At 41.7% G+C, this 23,384-nt stretch overlaps 1 protein-coding gene across 1 annotated transcript in view; it reads left to right on the forward strand.

Moving 5' to 3' along the window:
- The window catches only part of LOC134874878 (dolichyl-diphosphooligosaccharide--protein glycosyltransferase subunit STT3B), a 71,011-nt gene that overhangs the window by 26,322 nt on the left and 21,305 nt on the right, over window positions 1-23,384 (forward strand). Inside the window, exons 2-4 of the mRNA XM_063899116.1 lie at window positions 5,893-6,001; window positions 12,712-12,999; window positions 20,346-20,411. Of these exons, the coding sequence (XP_063755186.1) occupies window positions 5,893-6,001; window positions 12,712-12,999; window positions 20,346-20,411 (463 nt within the window). The remainder of the gene's footprint in view (window positions 1-5,892; window positions 6,002-12,711; window positions 13,000-20,345; window positions 20,412-23,384) is intronic.

A 23,384-nucleotide genomic window follows, 5' to 3' on the forward strand; every position in this document is an offset into this window, starting at 1 on the left:
TGACCTCATTCTTTGAGCACATAATGTTGCTGAACCTAGACCAGACCAACTGCAGCACCCCCAGATCATAGCACTGCCCACACAGGCTTGTACAGTAGGCACTAGGCATGATGGGTCCATCACTTCAGCTGCCTCTCTTCTTACCCTGATGCACCCATCACTCTGGACAGGGTAAATCTGAACTCATCAGACCACATGACCTTCTTCCATTGCTCCAGAGTCCAATCTTTGTTCTCCCTAGCAAATTGAAGTGGTTTTCTTATGGTTGCACAGCTGTTTAGTACCAATCCCTTGAGATACCGTCGCATTGTGTGTGTGGAAACTTACTTTTACTATTAAACATAGCCTGTGCGTTCTACTGTTGTTTTTCTACCATTTGATTTCACCACAGGTTTAAGTGATCGCCGATCACGATCATTCAAGATTTGTTTCCGACCATATCCCTTCCTCGAAGATGATGTTTCCCCACTGTCCTTCCAGTTTTTAATAATAATGTGTTGCACACTTCTTAACCCGATTTGAGTAGTTTCAGCAATCTCCTTAGATGTTTTCTGTGCTTGATGCATGCCAATAATTTGACCCTTCTGAAACAGATTAGCATCTTTTCCACGACCACAGGATATGTCTTTCGACATGACTGTTTAACAAATGAGAAGCTACTCTCTGCATCAGTAAGGGTTAAATAACTTGCTGCCAGCTGAAACATGATCACCCATGCAGTAATTATCCAATGGGAGGCTTTTACCTATTTGCTTCGTTAAATCCAGGTGGTGCCCTTTTTTTTGGCCGGGCAGTGTTTATTTCTTTGCATGTGCCTTTCTTCAATTATGTGTTAATTACTTATATCAGGGGTGCCCCACCAGTCGATCGCGGTCTACCAGTCGATCGCGGTCTACCAGTCGATCGCGGTCTACCAGTCGATCGTGGGCTGAGTTCCAGTTGATCGCGAGAAAATGTTGTGTGTAGGCTATCCTCCTACTGTTGTGTAAAATAGGCCTACATTAAAACTTCCAACTTAAAACATCTTAAATAGGCACAATGAACTGCTGATCGCGTGAAGCAGTGTGTAGATTTGTACAGCTATAGTAAAGTAGATCAGGCATAATCAAAGAAAAAATCTCACGCGCTTCTTTCTATCTGCGCGCGCATGGTATGGTTGCTAGGTTCTAACTAAGGACTCGGAAGGGTGCGAGAAGCTTGACTAGAGCGAGTGGATACTACCATGGCGGCAGAAGCTCAAACATCTAGGAGGAGGATTATTTTTTCGTGTATTCGAATGCCAAGTCCATCTGTCTTATCTGCAATGCAAATGTGGCTTTACCAAAGAAAGGACATTTGGAGCGGCATTTCAAGACGGTCCACAAGAGCTACGATACAAACTGCCCAGCTAAATCACCACTGCGCGCCCGAAAAGTCAAGCAATTGAAAAGGCAGCTAGCAGCACAACAGTCCATTTTTACCAGGCCCAATACCAAGAGTAAGGCTGCAACCATAGCTTCTTATCGTGTCTGTCATGATATTGACACATGTGAGTGTTTTTCTCTGCAATTCGATGAATCCACTGATGATGTGGCTCAGCTATGTGTGTTCATTAGAATGGTTTTCGACAATATGGGAATTATGGAATCTAATGCAGAAAGAGAAGTACCTCAACCTCAGACAAACTGCAAAGAAGTTGGATTAACATATTTGTGTGAGTCTGCCTTTTCACATATGAAAATCATTAAGTCAAAATACAGATCCACCATGACTGATGACCACCTTGCGGCCTGCTTACGGCTGGCACTGAGCTCCCACTGTCCGGACTATGAGAGACTAGCTTCCTCCTCCCAGTGCCAGAAGTCCCACTAGGGTAGAGAACCCCTTTTCCAACTTGAATTAGGCATTGTATTAATTGGGTTGTATGTTGTTGTGTTGTTACGGGCCAGTCCTAGGCCTACTTGTGCTTATTCTTTGCACGACGTACATTTACTTCAATAAATGTATTATTATTATTATTATTATTAATAAAACTTGATCTTTGTGTCAGAAAATTGTGTTATTATATAGGTCCACAATTAATTGTGGCTACGCTATGGCTTTCGATATGGCTTGGTAGATCTCGACACACTATCAACTTTAAAAGTAGATCTTGGTTCAAAAAAGGTTGGGCACCCCTGACTTATATAATGGTATTGACCTGATCCATCAAGGTAAAACCTTTTTAAAAAGGTGATTTGTTCTGCACCTTTTTATTATTCCTTCAAGGCTGACACTTAAAATTGAGAGGAAATAACACCCTGCCATTGCTCAAACATGGCCTCCTGATGGGTGCCTTCTTGTGTGATGCTTATGTTGTGTCTGCTCACTTGCCTTCTGAGTCCCCAGGCAGTTTCTCATGCGTGTGTTACCCATACACAGTTTGACAGAGGTGCCTAATTTGTCAAGGTGGTGATTACACCCCTGCAACCAAAAGTCTATTTAGACCTTCACCATATCGCAGACCAGTGGGGAAAGAGCCAATGATGCATCTGATTATGTAGTCGATAGTGGATGAGGCATTACTTGCTTATAAACAGCAATGAAGCCCACTTAGTCATGCTGATGATGATGGCCATGTCTCAACAGGAAACTGGTAATCAGTGAAACGGACCTTGATTAAAAATAATTATGAAGCCTGCAGGGGCCCCCGTGTGATCTAAAGTGCACCATATGCCACTACTAATTTAAAATTTTGATTTGAGATATCATCTGAGGGTTTGATATGGGGGCCATTTTCCCCCATCGTCCCCCCCCTAGCTATCAATCTAATTCATTTTTCATTTCTGGTACTAAAAGTGTGTTGCTCATTTGCTGGTGCTTTGAAATGTTGCAGTGGAATCACTAGTCATCATGTGCTCCGTGGCCTGAGACCATATTGGCAGCTATGCATTAAATTGCTAATGTGCCTGGAAGAGCTACATTACCTGTCCCATCAAAGTGACAAGGGCAAGGATAAAGCACTCTGCTCGACTGTCCACCAGATCATTGGAAAATGGGTTTCGTGAATATGGCTTGGCAGAGCGCAAAGTTGTCTTTTACAATGCTTTCGTTGAATTGGTTGTGTTTCTGCTTCGCTGAACTGACCGCTGCAGAACAATGAGGCAAACGTGTTCGACCACCTCCACCTGCATTCAAAGACCCGCTGAGGTAAAACTCTCACACACCGCTGCCTCTGCACCTTTGCACTTTGCAACGTTTGTTATGTTTCTTTGCAGACCCTGGTATTCAGGGGAATAGTCTCACAGAATGGAAGAAAGGTATTTGTCCAGAAGCTGATTTTAAAGAACAGTGTTATTGGCCACTGCAGATAGTATGTTTATAGTGTATGCAGTAAAATACACCTTGGTGGATGGAAGTGCTAAGCTCTGATGGAAAAGATTGATTGAATAAAAAATACAACTGAGATACTTCACTGGAAATGTGTTCTCTGCTGCGTGACTCAGTTTGAACTGAATGTTTGTTTGTCATAGGCTGGGTGGTGACCTTGTCCTAAGGTCGTTGAGTGATTTGATATCCTTGTCATGTCAGCTACTCCAATATCATTCCTAGATATCACAACAAGAATAATGCCTTTTCAGCCCCGGCCGTGGCACGACTGGCTGGGGCACCTGCACCGTACGCTGGCGACCCGGGTTCGATTCCCGACCCGTGGTCCTTTCCGGATCCCACCCGACTCTCTCTCCCACTTTCCTGTCACTCTCCACTGTCCTATCCGATTAAAGGCAAAAAGCCCCCCAAAAACATTTAAAAAAAGAAAAAGAATAATGCCTCTTCTTTTCCCCTATAGTGTGATCCAAGGGATAGACAATATGCACATGTAATTTAAAATCCTGTGGCTCCCATTGAGTAACTGCTTCTATAAAGACATGGAGAAATCCCTCCTTTTAAAGAGTGCTTTCTATTCCTGGACAATCAATAGAGAACATCTTCTCATTGACTTGTGTGGGTTTTTAGTGTTAAAGCTATCATTTGTGTTTTACTTGACTGTGTTATTTGTGAATATATAATGAATGTATTACAGACACATAGTTGTTGGGATGTTTACATTGGAAACAGTTTATGTAAAAGTTGGATCTTTTAGGACGCATGGTGCTCAAGTTGACCACAAGACACACATTTTCAGCCTTTGCTTTTAAAATGACTAATGTCTTGCAATCACACTATAATTCCGGAAACAAGGGCCGACATGGGAGGCTCTGCATGAGGGAGGAGAGCTCTGGCTTCAGGTGTGACGTGAAGGAAGGTAGAAAAGCGCTCACCGTGTGATGATTAATGAGCTGCACCTCACGCCAGCGATTTCCAACACACTCTCTGTTCACGAGTAGTGGCACTCACTCCAGCAGCTTTGCAACAACTCTGCTGCTGCTTCTCCCTAACACAGACACACACACACACACACACACACACATGCACACACACACTACTGCCTACTGAATCTCAAGCTGTTGAGAAGATGGAAATGAAGTGAAATGCTGTTGATTTGCTCTGGGGCTGTGGACAGGCCTGTGTTACGTACGTTTTGTGTTTCTGTTGACATTACTTTTCAGCCCTTAGCTTTAATGGCCACAATGTCCCTGGAATTTATTTTCTCTGTCATGAGGTTCCTGATGAAATGTTAAGCACTCTTGGGTCACAGGACAGGGGAATAATTAATACAATTTTGGCACATCTTTGGATTCAGGTGCAGATCCAATTATTTATCTTACCGATTTAAAAAAGTTTTATGAACTATTTCATGTGCATAATAAAGAGATCTGGCACTTGATTTTGATTGTCTTTTCCTGCACTTTAATACAGATCCCAATAGTAATCTAAATACTTACATATTACGTGTATTATGAAATGGGAAGTTTGATCACAATTGTAAATCTGGGTTACCGTATGTATGATTTTTAAGATGTATGTGATGCAACTTTGAACGCTTGAGTTGCAAACACATGTGCATGGTTTTCGTGGAAGTTTTCAGCTCCTTACTGTAACCTTTCCATGTTTCTTGACGATAGATATTTTACTCTTCATATAGTCTAAATAAAAAAACCTGTCTTGTGTGTAAAAGAGCTGATTAGCCTGCCAGATGATCGCCTGCTCCACATCTCTTTCAGACACCACCAGAACAGCTAATTGTCCATTAGCAAACTGCTCCGCCTCGCTATAGGGTCTCTATGCATGAGGTGTCTTACATGAGGTATATGGCCCTCTGAACATATTAGGAAGCAGCGCACGTTAATGAGCTGTGCAGCGGGGAAAGTGCCTCTGAACATGTACAGAGCACTGGCAGCAGTCTTCTTTACAGTGTCAGCCCTTTCGTTCTGCAGCTTGACAGTGTGCCAACCCTCTCGGCTCACCACAGCTACAGTGTGAATCGAGGCATGTTTGCTGTTTGTTTTCATATGGTTTTTTTCTTGTTGTGTTATTTTTTTCTCCCCCTTATTTCTTTGTTCCAACATTAGTCCCAATTTACGCCTTTGTCACTTGAGCACATGGCAATGGTTACGGTCAGAAATGATCTGTGCAATAAGCAGGCTATTGTTCAGAAAAATGCCACAGTATGTGTGAGCGCCCTTCATCTCCATTATTTAACCAAGGGCTGACCTGAGAGTTGTTGGCATCAGCACAAAGGCGCATATAGTGAATGGAGGCATTATTTTCTCTTTTCTAACAAGCCAAACCCTCTGCAGTAAGCAATCAGAGCGCCTTCAGAAAACCTGGAAACTAATTCACCTTTCATTCTTAAAGTGTTTGTGATGTGTCGATGCTTATAAAGGTTTTTCAAAATATTGTCTGCAAGTGAAAATGGATACCTCCTTGTTTAAGGTTGTTATTTTGTGTAATAAACTCAACCAGCCCTCTTCTCTTTTTCTGTCATCTTAGGTTCAATTACAGATCAACACACCATCTCACCACAAATGGATTCTACGAGTTCCTCAACTGGTTCGATGAAAGGGCTTGGTACCCCTTGGGCAGGATCGTTGGTGGCACAGTGAGTCTCTCCTCAAATAAATGCTTTCAAGATCCATGCTTTTAAACAGTTTCTCTTTGTTTCATTGTTCAGCAACTCCAAGCTAAATTTAGAGGAATACATACTTAGGTTCTTGTGAAAGGAAATGCATGATTGAAATAAGATGAGACGGTGAGAGGTGGTTAGCATTCTAAAAACAGTGAGAAAAGATGTGCTCCAGCTCTTGGTGTATCACACAGCTCAGCCACTCCAGGAGGTCTTATGCATGGGTACTGGAAAGGACGCTCCAGGCGATTGGTGAACCACTGTTTGAGGAATGGCAGCGCGGCTTCCGCCCTGGTCGTGGAACCTCTTAAATCTCTTTAATCTTGGAAGAATACTGGAGTCGTCACAGCTTGCCCATCAATTTGTGTTTTTTGTACTTGGAAATTCCTGAAGACTATGCCCTGCAGTGTCGTGTATGGGAAGACGAGATATACAAGATGCCTGGGCAACTGATGCAAGACTCATGCCAGAACAAGAGCTGCGTATGTACCCACGGCAATAAGTCAGAGATATTTCCAGAAGACGCCGTGCTCTGCCAAGGTTTCTTCTCTGATTTTTATGGTAGAATCTAAAAGCACAGCTGAGGTGTAGAGAATTTCCACTTTGGTAATTTTAGGATTATGTTGCCACATTTTGCTGATGATGAAGCGTCTTTGGCTTTATCACACTCTGACCTCTGGTGTGAGCTAGCTTGCTTTTCATCAGCCTATAAAATGGATGAAAGTCAGCAACTCAAAGTCTGAAGAGATGCCACTCTGCTAGATTGGCCCTTTAAGGTTTTGAGCAAGTTGCTGGATTCGGGAGTACATTTATATATTTTTTCCTTAGTGAGGGTAATATGGAACCTTATATCCATTGGCAAATTGGAACCAAATTCCTCATGTTGTGGCTGTTGTGCTTTGCGAAGGTCGGAGCTAAGCCTGAAGTCAAAGCTCTGGATTTACTAGTTGATCTCTTGCCTGTGGTCATGCGCTCTAAGTGGTGATCACATATTCAAACTATTTTAATGAGTTTTTCCACTTATTCTTTGGGGATCTGATTATGAATGGTCCTTCACACCTCTCTATGGAGAAAGTCCAGGGCTGTGTACCTGGGAAAGGATCCAAAGCAGACCCAAAACATGTTGGAGGGATTACTCATCCCACATGGCTGGGAATGCTTTGGGAGATGCTGGCTGGGAAAAAAGAAAGTCTGGGCTACTTTGCTAAGCAAGCTGCCATTGTGAATTTGACCTACTTAAGTGGCAAAAGCTGGTCGAATGAGTCTTATATTAGCCGTGGCAGGAACGTTTTGGGGAATTTTCTCCATATTCTGTCTCAATCCCTTCTTATATGAAAGGATTATTAAAGCACCAAACTGGCACCAATTCATTCAGTAGAGTCACGCATTGAATTATGCAGGGAGGCTGTGGCTCAGTGGGTTAGTGTGCTGATCTTCGGATCCCCACTGCAGTCAGCATGTCGTTGTTTCCCTCAGCAAGAATCTTCACCCCAAATTGCTCCTGTGGGGATTGCCCACCGTATTGAGTGTATGTAAGTCGCTTTGGGTAAGAGCGTCTGTAATGTAATGCTTTAAATTATGACAAGAAGTTTTACCAACCATAGAATTCGACACGTAGACAACCGTACAGTTCACATGTCAGATGAATTGAAAAAAGTAATCAAATATATCTATATCTCAGGATTACTCATCGATATTGATATGTAGTCAGTACTCATGTCCTCAATAATGGTTCATGCAAATAGCAAATGTAGGTCTTTAGTCTGTTGTCATTGGTATTCAATTTACCGTGTGTGGGGTTGGGGTGGTAGGCTGGGGTTATCTGGGTTTGGGCAGCAAGGTGATGCAGGGATCCACCTGGCAGAATGGCTTTAAGTCACAATCCAGTGGCAACAGTGAGCTGTTAGCTTGACAGATTCCCCAGGCTGCTGCTGTCTCCCTGTTTACCCGCAGCAGGAGCAGTTGTGAAACATTGACCCTTTCCAGTGAAAAATACAAGGCGCCAATCCCACAAAATCCATCTCCCATTTCCCACAGCATCCCCCCCCTCTGTGCATTTTCTTCTCCCAACCTCGGCCCTCTTGCCTTCTTACTTCTAACCAAACTTTTTAACAACCCTAGTGCGCACCCTGAGATGTGATTTTATTACATACGGCTTGGTCTGGACAAAATAAATTCTTAGTCGACACTGATATGATTTGGCCATTTAATGAGTTGGTTTAATCAACAGATCTGTAAAAATCAGCAAAGAGGGAGCAGCCCTACTCATAAACTATCAGGACTACATAACCCGGGTACACACCAGTGCCAAACAAATGTCACCAAGCATTTCCATATCGGTTCAATTTGACATTCTTGGAAAGACCTGGTGCTTTCCCCTCTCTGCACGCTGACTGGAGAGTCCTCTGCACAGGAGAGACAGCAAGGCATGTTCATTTTGTTCACTGCCATCATATGCTGTTATCATTACAGACCAAAGCAGATGGTGCAGTAGCAACGCTACATGCTGAGGTTTGAATATTATGGTATGAACTACAGTACCAAAGAAGCCATGAATTGGAATTACAAAACCCCTCCATCAGCATTTATCTTTCATTACTCAGCTAATTGTAATTGTATATGACAGGCCTTGATGTTATAATGAATGTGCTGGTTCTGTCACAGTACATGAATCCTCGGGTTGTCCCTGGTACCCATTGGCCGGTGGCTCAAACTCATGATTAGACTGATAATTGAAATTGGAAGTGGAAAAGTTTGAAGTTAATTTTTATGACATTTACAAAATCCCTGGTCTGCACAATTCTTTGTCTTCTGTACGCAAATAAATATAAAAGGCTTTTTTCTGAACATTAGTATTTCATGAATGTGAATGTAGGAGTAAAAAGAAACAAATAAATGCATAGTTATTCACACATACGGTTCATTTGATAAAATGTATAGCTGAGTTGTGCTCATCTCTGCTCAATTTAAGTTTCCCCTGCAAGTTATTTCATGTTTCAGTTGAACATTACTATCATTTTGTTTTCATTTGTTTAGCAGTAGCGATGTCACAAGAACTGATACTTGCATTACAGCTGCATAATGGTTCATTCAACAATTAGTAAAATGGAAATCAGACAAATGAGCTGTTAAAATGTAGTCTTTGCAAGAAACTTTAAAAAATCCAGTAGTTTGAGGATTATGTTTTTCGCAGAAATATAAAGAAGATGTTAGACCTCGTTTAACTTTCTGACTAAAACATCAAGGATTATACTGTATGTTGAACATGGGATTCATTTCAGTTATATCAAGACTTCTGAACTGGTATTTGCATTCACTACTAAATCCCATGTGCTGTTCTGTTCCTATTCGCTAGTATACCCTCAAGTTAGACCGACATGCAAATAGAGGAGGACAGCTTGTGCTTTAGCAGAGCATGAGGGTTTTTTTACAGGATGGGAGGACAATGGGTGCTGTGATGAGCAGTTACACCACTATATTCCTTCCTCTTTAACAGAACTGTCTACTGAAAAAGTGTTGGAGTAATTTCAGTGGGTAACATTTGTTGGAGGTGATTGCCGGGCCAGGATATGTCCTGCAATGCAATTACATAGCCATTAAGTTAGAGATGTTGTCCATGCACTCTGTGTTATTATTTTGTCGGTGGATGATTGCATTCACCATTCTGCTGATATAGGGGATGGAATTGTTCTTATTGGAATAAACAAGTGTGGTATACTGGAACCAATGGGTTGCTTTAAATGTCCATTTGCCAACCTAATTGAAGCGATTTGACTGACCTGAATATTACCAGTATAGCTGAAGCTTGTTTAACGGTGTCTCACGGTGCCATTGTTGTCCAAAAACGACCTAAAACATGTTATTAAGCAGCACTTTAGCACAGTGTGACTTGTTCTGTCTTTATCATGAACATGAGCTTTATTGTTTGTTTTATATTAACTCCTGAGTAACATTTGCTAGGAACTACACTGATAGACTCTAAAATAACTGTAAATGTGTTTTTTAGGTCTATTTTCCCCCCTTTTTTCTTTATTGTCTTAGGATTTACATTTTCAATTTGCACTAGTGGGCTCATATACAGTTTGCCAGCGTTGTCCTTTTCGCAGGCTACTTCTGCTATGAAATTATATTTGACTTGGAGGAAGTTTGGTCCCAGATGGTCTGTCGGTCACATTCAAACGGTCAGCCGCATTCTGCCTCACAGGAATTCTGATAGCAGGTGGACGGGTCATTCAGTTGGCTGTGCTCGATGCAAATGAATCTATACAACATGTAAATCTATGCAAAACAGATCTAGGAACTGCCGCTCTAGGATCTGACGGAGCTAGTGCACAGGTTCAATCCATTGCACACTTTCACCGGCTGTAATTTCTACACAAGAGGCAGAGTTGGGATTGTTTTCCAGAACATTCTGGTGCCTTTTTTACAAGGGCACCATGATGGCAGTTGCTGGAGTAACAGAAAAGCCACTCACTCATTTACTGTGTAGGCTAATTGTCAAAATCCCACTTGTTTGCACGACTGAGCTGCTTCTTTTTCTCAGCATAGACAGGCTCCAGGGAAGAAGGGCATTTATTTTACTCCCACACTGCATTCAGTATCATAAAACAAAGAGCTCTTATTTGCATCAAACATATGCTTTTAAAACGGGGAGGGGTGTGACGGGAACTGGTTTCAGCTTGGATTACTGCATCGTGCCTGTGTTTCTTAGCCCATAATGCAATGCCTTCTGTAGAAGAAACCAAGTTATATTTCCCTCCTCGTTTAAAAACAGAACAACCTGTCTTGGCATTGTCTCCTTTCTCATGAGGAGTTATGTTTCTGACCCTTCCAGCTGGAGGTGGAATTCATAAAACCACCGTTGCTCTAACTGTAACAAGACTTTTTCTGTTGCATTGAAGCCTCTTTTTTTCTGCCTGCACTCTGTTCACCATACCCTTTCTTCCCTTCATCCTCCAAACTTCATTTTTCCTCCTTATTCTATTCAACCTCTCCGCTTCTTTATAGTTCATCAACCCTGCTTTACTGTCTGCCTCTGTCTTTCTTTAAGTGCCTCGCTGTCTTTTCTCACCGCCATTGTGCCGGATTTCTTTTTGATGCTTTCCTTACCCTGCCGCGCCCACCCCCCACCCATTTTTTACATTCAAAATCAGACAGATGGTCCTGACAGTCCTTATTAATTGTGTATAATAGCGTTAAGTCTCTAAGCACTCGGACGGGTCAAACCGTTTGGAAGATGGACGAGCCAATATAGGTTAATGTGACAGTTTAGTGCTTTCTGCATAGACCAGTCCAGCTGCCCTCACCCTTTTTATTCTCCTTCTCACTCCCAGCCACCCTCCTCTCCCCAAAGCTGTCAGTTGCTCTTTCTCCTGAGCTGTAGATAAGGAAGAAAGGCTTCTCTAATGTGACAGTGCATAACAACAGCGGCCTGTCAAGCCAATAAACAGCTCTTTGTTGCCATAAGGACAATGACTCAAGTGCATTTTTGGTAACAGCTTTTGTCAGCTCTAGTTGATATTTTCATAACAAACCAGCGGTGTGATTCATTTTGAATCCCAATTTGGAGAGCAGTGCTTATAAATAATGCCGCAAAGGTGTTATAGCCATCAAGCCAAAACTCAATGCCCGCTGTAATGAACAATCCCAATCAGCTATGTAATGTTTTCTGGAGCCGGACCCTCCCACAGAGTTTAAAGTGGCTAATTATTACTGGACTAGTTTTGTAAATGGGAGGATACAGCTCCATTAGACAGATAGAGACCAATCCTCAGAGCCAAGAGGCAAGACATGCTTGATTTTCATGGAGGAAGATTGGTGGATGAAGCTAAGGTCTCCTAGGCACGGGCTCATTAGAAAAGTGAAGACCTGGGTTTATTCGCGGCGAGGCAAAGAGCATTGACTTCTGCTGCACTGAGCAAACATCAAGGGCATTACTCATGTTAAACATGGCCTTGCTTTTTATTTTACTCTACACAGGCAGTGTACCACAATGAGCCCTAATTGGATCATGTATAGATGAGACGGGGCCTTGCCTACCAGGCCCAAACTTCCCCTAAGTGGAGGGTTTAATTAATAATGACTTTTTGTCAAAGAAAATATAAATATGTTTTGCAATAATAGACTCAATGTCATTTAAAACATATCAAACATTTGTGAGTTAACTTAGCTTCCATTGTTGGACTGTTCGTCTGATAAAACTAAACATGTTTAACCTCTTTGGATCAGGGGAATTGTGATTTTTTTTTCAAACCATTCACTTACATTTAATTAATGAGCTTTAAAAGCAGTTTAAGCTCTAGTTGACTTGAGTTTTATCATACACAGGGGCAACCGCTTGAGCCTTGGAGCAGGACATGTTTTGCCCCTTTATACAATGTGATCTATAAGCTCCGAAGAGCTGTGTGTTTGTATTGACTGTATTGTATTAAATGTCTCAATTAATCAAATATCTTAATGATAATGCAGCTTGTAATTTCCCATGATCCTCATGTATGTAATGCTCAGAATTGTTCTCATCTCTGCTTATGTCTAGGGCTGCCTCAATTTAAAAAAAATGGTTGCCAATGCATTTTCTTTAGAGTGCATGTAATACTACAATATTCCCACTCTGTCATTGTGTCTCAGTTTAATTCCCTCCCATCCTGTATTCTGCTGAACCTGTCTCTCTCTGCCCCCTCCCTCAGGTGTACCCCGGGTTAATGGTGACTGCCGGCCTCATCCACTACGTGCTTAACCTTCTCCACATCACCGTCCACATCCGTGATGTGTGTGTCTTTTTGGCACCTGTGTTCAGCGGTCTGACCGCTATCTCAACCTTCCTGCTGACGCGGGAGCTGTGGAACCAGGGCGCAGGGCTGCTGGCGGCCTGCTTTATCGCCATCGTCCCCGGCTACATCTCCCGCTCTGTTGCAGGCTCTTTCGACAATGAGGGCATCGCCATCTTCGCCCTGCAGTTCACCTACTACCTCTGGGTATGTACACTCTTCATTTGATGGAAAGGTGCAATAGGAACTATACTTAAACATGTAATCCAGTCAAACATGTCATTCTATTGTGGATATACACCTTCCGTAAATAGTGTTTCTGGTGATAGGAATCAGAATAAAACCTGACCCATGTCCTCTTAAAGCTTCTAAATCTGTCCGAGATGAGAAAAAGTCTACACTTCTACCGTTTTCAACAGTGAGGGCTTTATGTAGCCTATATTCTCAATCTTATTTAGCCTCACCTTAGATGTTGAATTATTTATCCAGAGGCTTGAAAGGCACACTGGGCATCTTTGCAGAGCATGTGGAGCCCAGGGAATGGCCTGCTCCACTGTAAACCGTTCACAATAGGATGACCTTTAAGAGCACACTAGAAAATATTGTGGTTTAAAGGTTGAATAGCCCCCCTCCCAATTTAACGTCCTTTTTCAAAACACACATAGTAAACGCAGCCTGCAGGCCAGCTGACCTTGTTGAATTTGCACCATCATAATGCTAAACAAAACAAGGAATCATATTTTTCCTTTTTAATAATTAAAAATAATTTGTGAAAGTACACCTTGACCGCATAAATGAATTCCACTGATGGGGAGAAAGTGTTTTCAATGAAGCTTGGATGTTTGCACGAACCACAGAGCTATGGTCTGATCAATGGTCGTGCCTTACAGACCTGCAGATAGTCTACCATGAATGGCTCTTGCATGCGTTTGTGCTATTGTGGGGAAATGAATAGCACTGCTTTGCAAACATCCCCCCCATTCTTCGTTTTTATTGGAGTTGACTTTGACAAGTGATGAAGAACATTTCCTTCTGTATGGTACTGTACCCACTCAGTAGTCCTAGTTTTTTTTACGCTTATAAATGGTACTCCTACAGCGCTTTACAAGGTCTTTTTGACCAAAGCACTTCACATACTAAAAGTCATTTACACCCATTCATACAGAGCAGTACACCTTGCTCTAGAGGAACTAACTTTCATACACACTCACACACTGTTGGCCATGCCATCTGTAGCAAATTGGGGTTAAATATCTGCATCCACATGTTGACTGCTCGGGCGCACTTCCTCGCAGCCACAGTCGCCCTAAACTTAGAATAAGAAGGATGATGCTAGAACAGGTATACAAAATATTGAAAGGATGTCTAACACTGAATGTAGTTCCAGTTAAAATGGAAATATTTAGTCCCTAGGTGACATACAGGAGAAACACTTGGATTCTTTTTTTTTGACTAGAAGTGACAGCAGGACTATTGTCATTCATTGTTGCTTCCCAGTGAAGAAGATGTCCCATAAACTTGAATTAGGGAATTCAGGTAGGTGACTGCCACGCCAGCTGCCAATCTCGAGGGAAACATTAGTGGCTTTAACTTAATGCAAGTCGAAACAGGGAGCTAGTGGAGACCAATGATACCTTCATTCTATGTTTTGCTGTTCATGCTGTAGCCCTGAACTTGAAAGACATAGACTTCTAACAAATGTCTTCTCCTATCATGCAGAATGTACTATTAAATGAACAGCTGTGGGCAGTACATGATGTCATGATGTAACGGTTAAAGTAGTCTTGTTTCTGCTGCTGAGGTACGGGGTATTGCTGGATACAAAAACTCTAAATGCATGGTTATTACTGTATATAATTAGAACGCCTTGGGGATATTTCTGGTTACAACATTGTCCTGACATCTCATGGAGTCTATAAAATGATTTTCTTTTAGCAAAATTGCCACATGTTTCTGTTGATTGCAGTGATGGGATATAAATTAGGGGTAAGGGGAAGCAATTACAGTGATCCCTCTGAAAACAATTCACACCTGCACATTAAACCTGCGCAGGAAATTTCAATTTAATATCGTCACTGTATGAATGTAAAAGAGATCAAGCAGCTAATTTAAGTGGTATAAAGGAAGTGATCTGCAATTAGCCACTTTGATGGGCCTTGTTTAAAAACAGAACCAACAAGAAGCCAGCTGCTTTCCGCTGTAAGGCATTCAGTCTCCCCAACATGCATGCAGCAGAAAGAATATTTCATCAATGGGAATCATCATTCTTTGTGCAAGAATTTTAAACATAAGTCCCCGACATTAATCATCTTTATCATTACCTTTAAACAATACGACTATTAGGAATAAAAAAAACAACTACCATCACCAGCTTCTGTTTCCTTTGTAATGCTTCTGTGTCTCGTTTTCTGTAAAGCTTTTTGGCTCAGAATCTTTGGGTATTATCTTAAAAAGAATATGCCATGATAGGATGACGCCTTCTTATTGGAAGTTCATGCAAATGAGCCAAATGGCTATTATTGACCAACCGTAAAGTAGCTGCGTAGTTTGAGACAAACGTGTCATTCATGGCTTGTTCACATCAACCAGAGTTACAGAGATGAGGCAGGCAAATCAAACTCCAGTTTTTCACTTCATTGCTAATGGTTCCATTATACCTGCAGCGTTCAAACACAACTGCCTGCTCTGTTAAAGGGTATCATCATAGCATCAGACTGAGCAAGACCCACGGGAGTTCCACATTAGCGCAGGCATTTGAAAGGCCATACTACCTTGCTCTTCAGCATTCACTGAAACTATTCTTTCTTACCTGTGTCAGGTTAAAATGACTCATGTCATCTAATAGACTAAGCCAGGCACAGCAATACTTTTGAATGAAACAATTAAAGAGCAACACCTGTTTGTCACCACCCCATAACCGAGGGGAGTGAAGAGAAAACTGACACATCAAATCACACTGGATTAAATAGCTGACTTTCAAATACTGCCAAGCACAGTTATTCATGGCCCTCCATGTACCAAATGCAAGGTCATGTTTTTATCTTCACTAATGTTTATCTCTTAAATGGAAATTGAGGTTTTTGCACAAAAAAAAAGTCTCTTCCGTAAGGGGCTTGAAGTGAACATACATAACATTATAGCATAGACACTGCCAAACTCTTGATCTGCATTGGCAAACAAACAAATAGAAACATCAGTTGTCAAAAGAATTCTTTATATTATTATAATACTTTTTGCTTTACTCTCTTTCTTTTTTATAATTTTTCGTTAGTGTTATTTTGATTAAAAACGGTTAACATGTAGGTTTCCTGTTGCACGGTTCAATTTAGATGTATTATTTCACTTTCATTTGACTCTCTCTGAAAACTATAGTCAGTTTCAGTGTACTCGACTAAAGATTTGTGTAATGGTTTCCAATGTTAGACAGGAAAACTGGTATTGTAAGTGTCTTTATCCAAGTGGTTTCACTGAGTGAACAGGAAAGAGCTTACATTACGCTTGCTGCAGGCAATGAATGGCATGAGTAGCTAGTAGACTATTTGTCCAATTTTTATTTTTGCTTCCAGGCATTGATTTTCCTTTATGCTCAGGCGTAAAGACATGCTGCAGAGTGAAGCCTTTCATCCAGGTAGTGATGCAGGTATTTCGTCATGCCATGCCTCAGCGCTGTTTGTCACACAGTAACAAGCTTGGAAGTAAAGTAGCCGCCGGCTTGAAAGGGAGCTTTTATCTGTTCAAGCATTCAGCCATCCCAGTTTATGTCACTTTGACAAATTGTGCATGGGTGCATGTCTACGTGTGGTTTGGTTTCATGGTGGTAGTCACCAGGCGTGGAGCTTGCAGACGATTCTCTTGACTGTTGCTGATCTGGCAATGACGAACACTTTGGTGTCCAGGTGGCTGGCTGAGCATGCCAGTCGTGTTTACAGTTTATGTCCTGAAACAACACATCTGGGTTTTGTGCCTTGTGTGCGACAGAGTCAGACCAAACAGGTGATGGTGTGAATTGGAGAGCTTACAACCTCAAACATACAGTGCATATTTGGAAGCCAAACACAATTAGGAAATGTATATTATGCATTTATGTATATACTGGCTTTTACATGTGAAACATACAAACCATACATCATTTGAAATCCCTGGCATTGCAGAGACAATATTAAATAAGATATCAGATAATACTTGAATGAAACAGTTTTATCTCTATCATTAGTTTTAGATTGGAATAGACCATCGGATTACTGAGACCAACAAAGACGTACATCCAACATTCAACCATTTCCACCAACATATAAAATGTTTGAGTTTAAAACAAAGGCAGTATGTAGACTAAACTCATGTGTGACATCCATTAGGACAGACCTGGCTCATTCACTGTATATTAAAATGTGTGGCTATAGAGCAAGTGGACAAAGAAATGTCAGAAATATTAGATGAGACATATTATGAGAGCAAGGCAACACGTCCTGCAGGCTGTGCAGCATTTCAGACAAGTGGACAGAGTAAACGGTGAAATGAAGGTCTCCACTGAAATCTGGATGAACTGCTTTATGAAATAATGATGAACTAATGCACTCTAATCTCAAAAGAATTATAATAACTTTCCTATGTTTACAGCAGGTATTATAAGGAAATATGGCATCTGTGAACATTAAGAAAAGAGCAAATGTGTTACTTAAACTTATAAAATGTTTTCCACTTTTGTCTACCTTTTTTTTTTACTCTGAACGAGCCTCCAAAACTCACCTTTACATTTTGAAGACCAATCGGAAAGCTGCCACCAGTGCTCTTAGATTTACAACAGGAAGTGTGTATCAGGGTGTGTTAGGGACATCTGTCACTAGGCTGTTTAATGGCTTCTTGTCGTCCTGTGTGTATGGACGATACATCTCAAAGTGAGGCAGGTGTTCCTTGCAGCAGCCATCACTGCCTCTTAAGGTGATGTGTCATCAGCCAAGCGCTGCCATCAAAAAAATACCCCTCCGCTCACCTACCACCTCTCGTGTCTCCTGTTCTATTTGGCAAGGGGCCTGAAAAACAATCATCCCAGCCATGCACCACTGCTTCCCATTATCAGTCTCATTTACCCACATTTGTCTTTGCGTTTGCTTTCCTACTCGCAGTGTTTTTTCCATCTCATCTCCCTTTAATTGTCTCCTTTTGTCCCTCCCATTGTTTTGTTAAAGCTGCGTTCGACTTTTTCTTTCTTCTTCTTCCCATCTCGATGTTTCTTCCTGCATCTCATTATTGCTTGTTCTTTTTTTCCTCTCTTCTTTACTCCTCGTTCTTTCCTCCATGTGGCAAAAATGCACAGAGCTACTCTTTTAAGTCCAAGTCCAATCTTCATTACCCGACTAATCTGCTAATAACCCATTCAACTCCTTTCGCTTAATCTATGTTTACCCAATCCCAACACACACACACTCACTTGCAAACCCTCCCATAATCTATAATTGAATCCCCTCACACCCAAGAGAGATACACTTCTTAACATGAACACATACACTCGGTTGCACTGCCTCGCTCCGGCCCCATACACCATGCCTACATTGTTGTAACAGTAATTCCACTCTTTCTTTCAAGCTCACATTTAATTAGCTGGACAGGCACCACGCTGTGTGACTTGTGTGTCTTCACAAAGAGAGTGGAGACTGGGGGGCTGGGGCAGTTGGAAAAGGAGGTTAGGGCACCAGTTGCCACATGCCTCTGAAAGGACAACGCAACGCTGCATGCTTGCTTTGGCTCAGCTTTGGCTCAGCTTGAGTGGGAATATTGTCTGAGGAGAACACATCAGCTTGCACAGAAACTGTTGTCGTCATCATCAGGCTTGTTTTCACTCTTAAACAATAGAAACGAAGACTGAACATGAAGCCATGTATGGGAAAAGCGTAATCAGGCTTGTGCCTTTGGCAATGTACACTCAATTGTTAACACCTTGCTTAAACTAATGTAGTCTAATAATACAGCCTTCCAATTTAGCACCCGGTCTGTTAGATATTGTGTCTTTCAAAGGCCAAGGAGAGTTGGAGAGAAGACTGCTGGTGTCAGAGTGTTGTGGTAGAGTACGGAAAGCGTTAGCTAAAAGATTGCCAATGTCACGGCTGAATGTTTAGCAGATTTCAACAATGGGAATGAGGCCGTACCCTCTCATGAGGTTTTAAAACAAACCTTCTCCTTGAGCGAGACTAGGTTATACACAATGACAAACGGACCAGATCGAGGCAAAGTAGAGAAAAAGCTTTTTATTTCTCTGTAGTGTCCTTTCCAACAATGTAATCCTGTCAGTGTCCAAAAAACAAGTAGTTTTTGTGGAAATTACCCAACAAGATTATATTCTGCAAGGTTGAAAAATACTGAAATGACCTTTTATACAGTAAAAATAACTGATGCACTTTAAAAGAGTGCCTCTTTACTGAACTCACAGGACCAGTTCATTTTCTGAAAAACAGTAAGTAGTTGGAGCTGTAAAGGTTTCTGGGATGTGTCAAAATCAGACTGGTATGCACCAGATTTGATTACATTATTAACCAGTGCTTGGAATATTAAAACAACCCACTTCTCGCATAGAAATAAATCTCATTGTTTTAGTTCTGTTGAACCAAACAGAGCAAAGAGGCCATAAAACACCCAGAGCTGCACCTTCCAACAGGACAGAATGATAATCAGGTCACCACTGACCTACTTACTGTGGCCCTGCTCAACACAAAGCACTGCTTAAGGACGTTTTATTTTTTATCCTGTAGTTAATGGATCTGTCTGTCCGTGACGCTCTGCTGGCTATTCGGGCGAGGCGAGACTATCTTGATCCATGATCATTGATCCACCCCCCATCAGAAAATCTCAGGCCTTGTGTGATATGATTATGCTCCCCTCCCCTCCTCCCTGGTTCTGGAAAGAGCACCATTAAATGTGTAACTGTGTGCGTGTGCGCTTGCAACTTTCTCATTATCTCAGTGTGGTTTTTTTTAAATGTTAATGTGTACTCTTGCCTGCTTTATCGGCCTGTGGCAGGAAACTTGTTTACAAGATGTTTTTTGTTGGCTTAGAGTGAGCTTCTCTCCCCTCATCCGCTCTCTTCCTACAGATAAATGTTCTATATCCTCTATGATCATTAAACTGTGATCAATAAACTGCTTTTTAAAGACTAAGACAATGTGAATGTAGAGCACTTTCCCATCTAATGTGAAACACACATACACACACACACACACACACACACACACACACACACACACACACACACACACACACACACACACACACACACACACACACACACACACACACACACACACACACGTTTTATTTCACATTAGTTTTCCAAATGTCGTGACTCACTCAAATCTGGTGAATCACAATGTAAATAAAGCTTTCAATGGGATGATGACTTGGCAAACAAAAGTAGATCCAGACTTTAGGAAAACAAACACTCGTCATGCCATGTTATGATAATGTTCACCCTACGGTGCTTTAGTTTCTAATGTCCCTAAACTCTGAGTGTACATGAAGCATGTTTAGATGTATTTAAAGTATGTTCTCTTTTTCTCTCGTAGGTGAAGTCGGTGAAGACGGGATCTGTATTCTGGGCTATTGGCTGTTGCCTTTCATACTTCTACATGGTGAGTATGTTTTATATTGACACAAACATACTGGGTGCACATTGAATCAATCATCACTTTTTTTCACCTGATTTCAACCTGTATTGCCTTTTAACCCATTTTTAGTTGGAAATATATGACTTGCTTACATGATTTGTGTTTATTTAGCTTTTGTTTCACTGCTGTGCAACAAAACCACCCTTGTGGAACTGAAGCAGTGATTGTATGCCTGAGCCTCTGTTTTGGTTTATTTTTCCTTTGAATCAATTGTTGTTTTCAGTTCTTATCAACTGCTGCTTCTTTTCTATTTTATGAGTAAGAAAATACACTCATTTATATTCAAATAACATAGCTTTACGTAGAGAAAACGTCATAAATATTTGTTCATCATATGCAACAAGGTATTAGTGGTGTTCTTTTTTCAGTAACAATGCAGGATAATTCTAGCATCCTGTTAATTTTCTGCTCGTCATTTCCATCAGACTTCTTCCTGACTGTGAAATGATTGCCATGTTTTGCTAGTGTCTTTAGTAAGGATGCACACACACACACACAAAAAATGTCGGCCGATACCGATATTAAGAATAACATTTTCGGTGCATCCCTAGTCTTTAGGAATCCAGATTTGAAAAAGCATGTTTTTCAAAATATCCCACTTTTTTTTTAGAGCTAGTTTCAAATTCAGATCTGGTTCTCCATTATTAACTGTGCTTCCGTGATGGTAGTATTTGGGGGGGGGGGGGGGGTTTCTCTGTCCAAGAAGCACATGGCAAGGATTGGAAAAAGAGGAGAAGCAGTTTAGCGACTGTCTGCATTATTTATGATTTCAGGCACAAGCCCATCAGGGGATTGTTGAGAGGGTTGAGATAAAAAGACGATCCGTGCTCATTGCCTCAGCGACAGATTGTTTGCATGTGTGTGTGTATCTGAGGGAGCACAAGTGCCAATGAAAACCTCCAGCTTCTTGCTCATTCCCGGTTTAAGCTCTGTGGCCGGCTTCAAGACAGATATCAAATAAAACAGATTACCGAAATCCAGCTTTATCGATAATACTGGGCCACAGAGCGCGAGGGGCGTGGAGAGGATGTGGGAGATAAAGGAGTGATGGAAAGATGAATAGAATTGGAGACAAAACAGAGAATGGAGAAGAAGCACAGACAAAAGGATGGAGAGAAGTGTGGAAAGATAAGGGGGAACAGGATATGGTGGACAGAGAGATGGGATGACACCCACAATGATAAGGAGATGTGATGTGTAACTTCCTCACTTGCAATGGGAACATTAAGGCTCCATGCTTCATTCTCCTTATTACCACTTCCTCTCCCTGACAATCTCTCTTTCCCTTCCTCTGTGATTTGATGTTTCTCTGTACTGTATCTGCAGCCCACCCACTGATGCAGATGAGTCCTCTGGCAGTGAGCAGCAGACTAGTCCTTTATGTAAACGCCACCACTGTCCCCTTTGGTCCCACAGACTAAGTACAGCATCCACTTGTCCGTTCTTTATCACATCAGACCCTCATTTTAATCAGGATGAAGCCAACACTACGCTTTCCTGTTGGGAATTAATTGAATGTGAGACTAGTAAAGCAGATATGGAGACAAAGGGGGACATATCCCCTGCCTGGATATTGGCACTATCAGAAGGGACAGGACAGAGAAGGACAGGATTAAGATGAGGATCCAGAGCAGCAGGACTTCACTGATGGAGAGAAGCCACAGGAACCATTCGGGCAGCTGCGCACTATCCTCCTTTCATCCCTCCAGGGGTGAGGGTAGAGTGAGGGGTAAACAGAGGACAGGGCAAAAGCAGATGCACTGCACTCATTCCCAAAGCTTTGGCTTACTTTCCTCTCTAAAGCCTCCAAAGTCTAGCAGAACAACCTGTAACACCGAAAGCTCCTTTGCTTAATGAAGTATTGATTAAATGCCCAGAACACAAGACTGCTCTGTTGATTAAAAAGATGTCACTTTGTTTAAAAGTGTAGACTACTTCTTTTTTTTTACTTGAAAGTAGAGCGCCAAAGATCTTCTAGCACGGCTGTTGACTTTTAGGTGCTACCTTTTGGACTGATTTATCCCAAATTAACCCCCCCCCGGCAATCAGAGCCCAAATCTGATCTGAAATCTGAAAATTGGTTAGGATTAGAGTATCAATGTGGGCAGGAATCTGACCTATTCCAAAGACATAGGCCTGAAGCAGTCACTATCTCACTTGTATGTAAGCACGCACACACACACACGCACGCACGCGCGCACACACGCACACGCACAGAGCTGTCTGTGTAGCAACCCTTCTGTTCCTCCTATATCATTAAGGGTCTTTGTTTTCAATGTCATCTTAAAGTCTTCCTAATGATCCAGAGAGTCACTGTTGGTGTTGTAGAGGGTGGCGTTGGTAAATAAGCACACAGGAATAAATCGAAAGAGGCTGCACACACACACACACACTAACACACAAGCAGAGTAAAACCCTCCTTCCTGTTGCATGCTGTGTTCTCTATATCGTCTTCAGAGTGGCCTTGCGGTCATCAGATAAGCCCGGTTTGAAATACAGAGACCGATAACGGCTAAACGACTTTGCTCCAAACTTTTTCTAAATCCTGCCCTCAGCTGATGGCCTGTGGTTCGGGCAAAGGCCTGGCAGTTTGAACCATTATTTCAAATAGTGCTTGTTCTTGCACACTCACACACAGCCTTGCTTTCTTGTCTTAGGCATTCGTCTCTGTATGGTCCTATAATATGTCCAGGTGGCAGGTCTTTCTTTTTCTTCTTTTCGTTGACTGTGCTGGCGTGATGTCAAAACTGGAGAGGTAAATATGATATAAGGTTGCGTTGTAGAGTTTCCTGAACCAAAGATTCAGTTGTCGTATCACCGTACATATTGATATCGGCTTAAACGTTTACATTGCAAGCTAACAAGCTAAACTGAGAAGGTGAACATAATAAATATGAACATGTTGGCAATATTAATGTGAACATTCTACTATATTAA

Source organism: Eleginops maclovinus, chromosome 13, assembly GCF_036324505.1.
Source record: "Eleginops maclovinus isolate JMC-PN-2008 ecotype Puerto Natales chromosome 13, JC_Emac_rtc_rv5, whole genome shotgun sequence".
NCBI classification, from domain to species: Eukaryota; Metazoa; Chordata; class Actinopteri; order Perciformes; family Eleginopidae; genus Eleginops; species Eleginops maclovinus.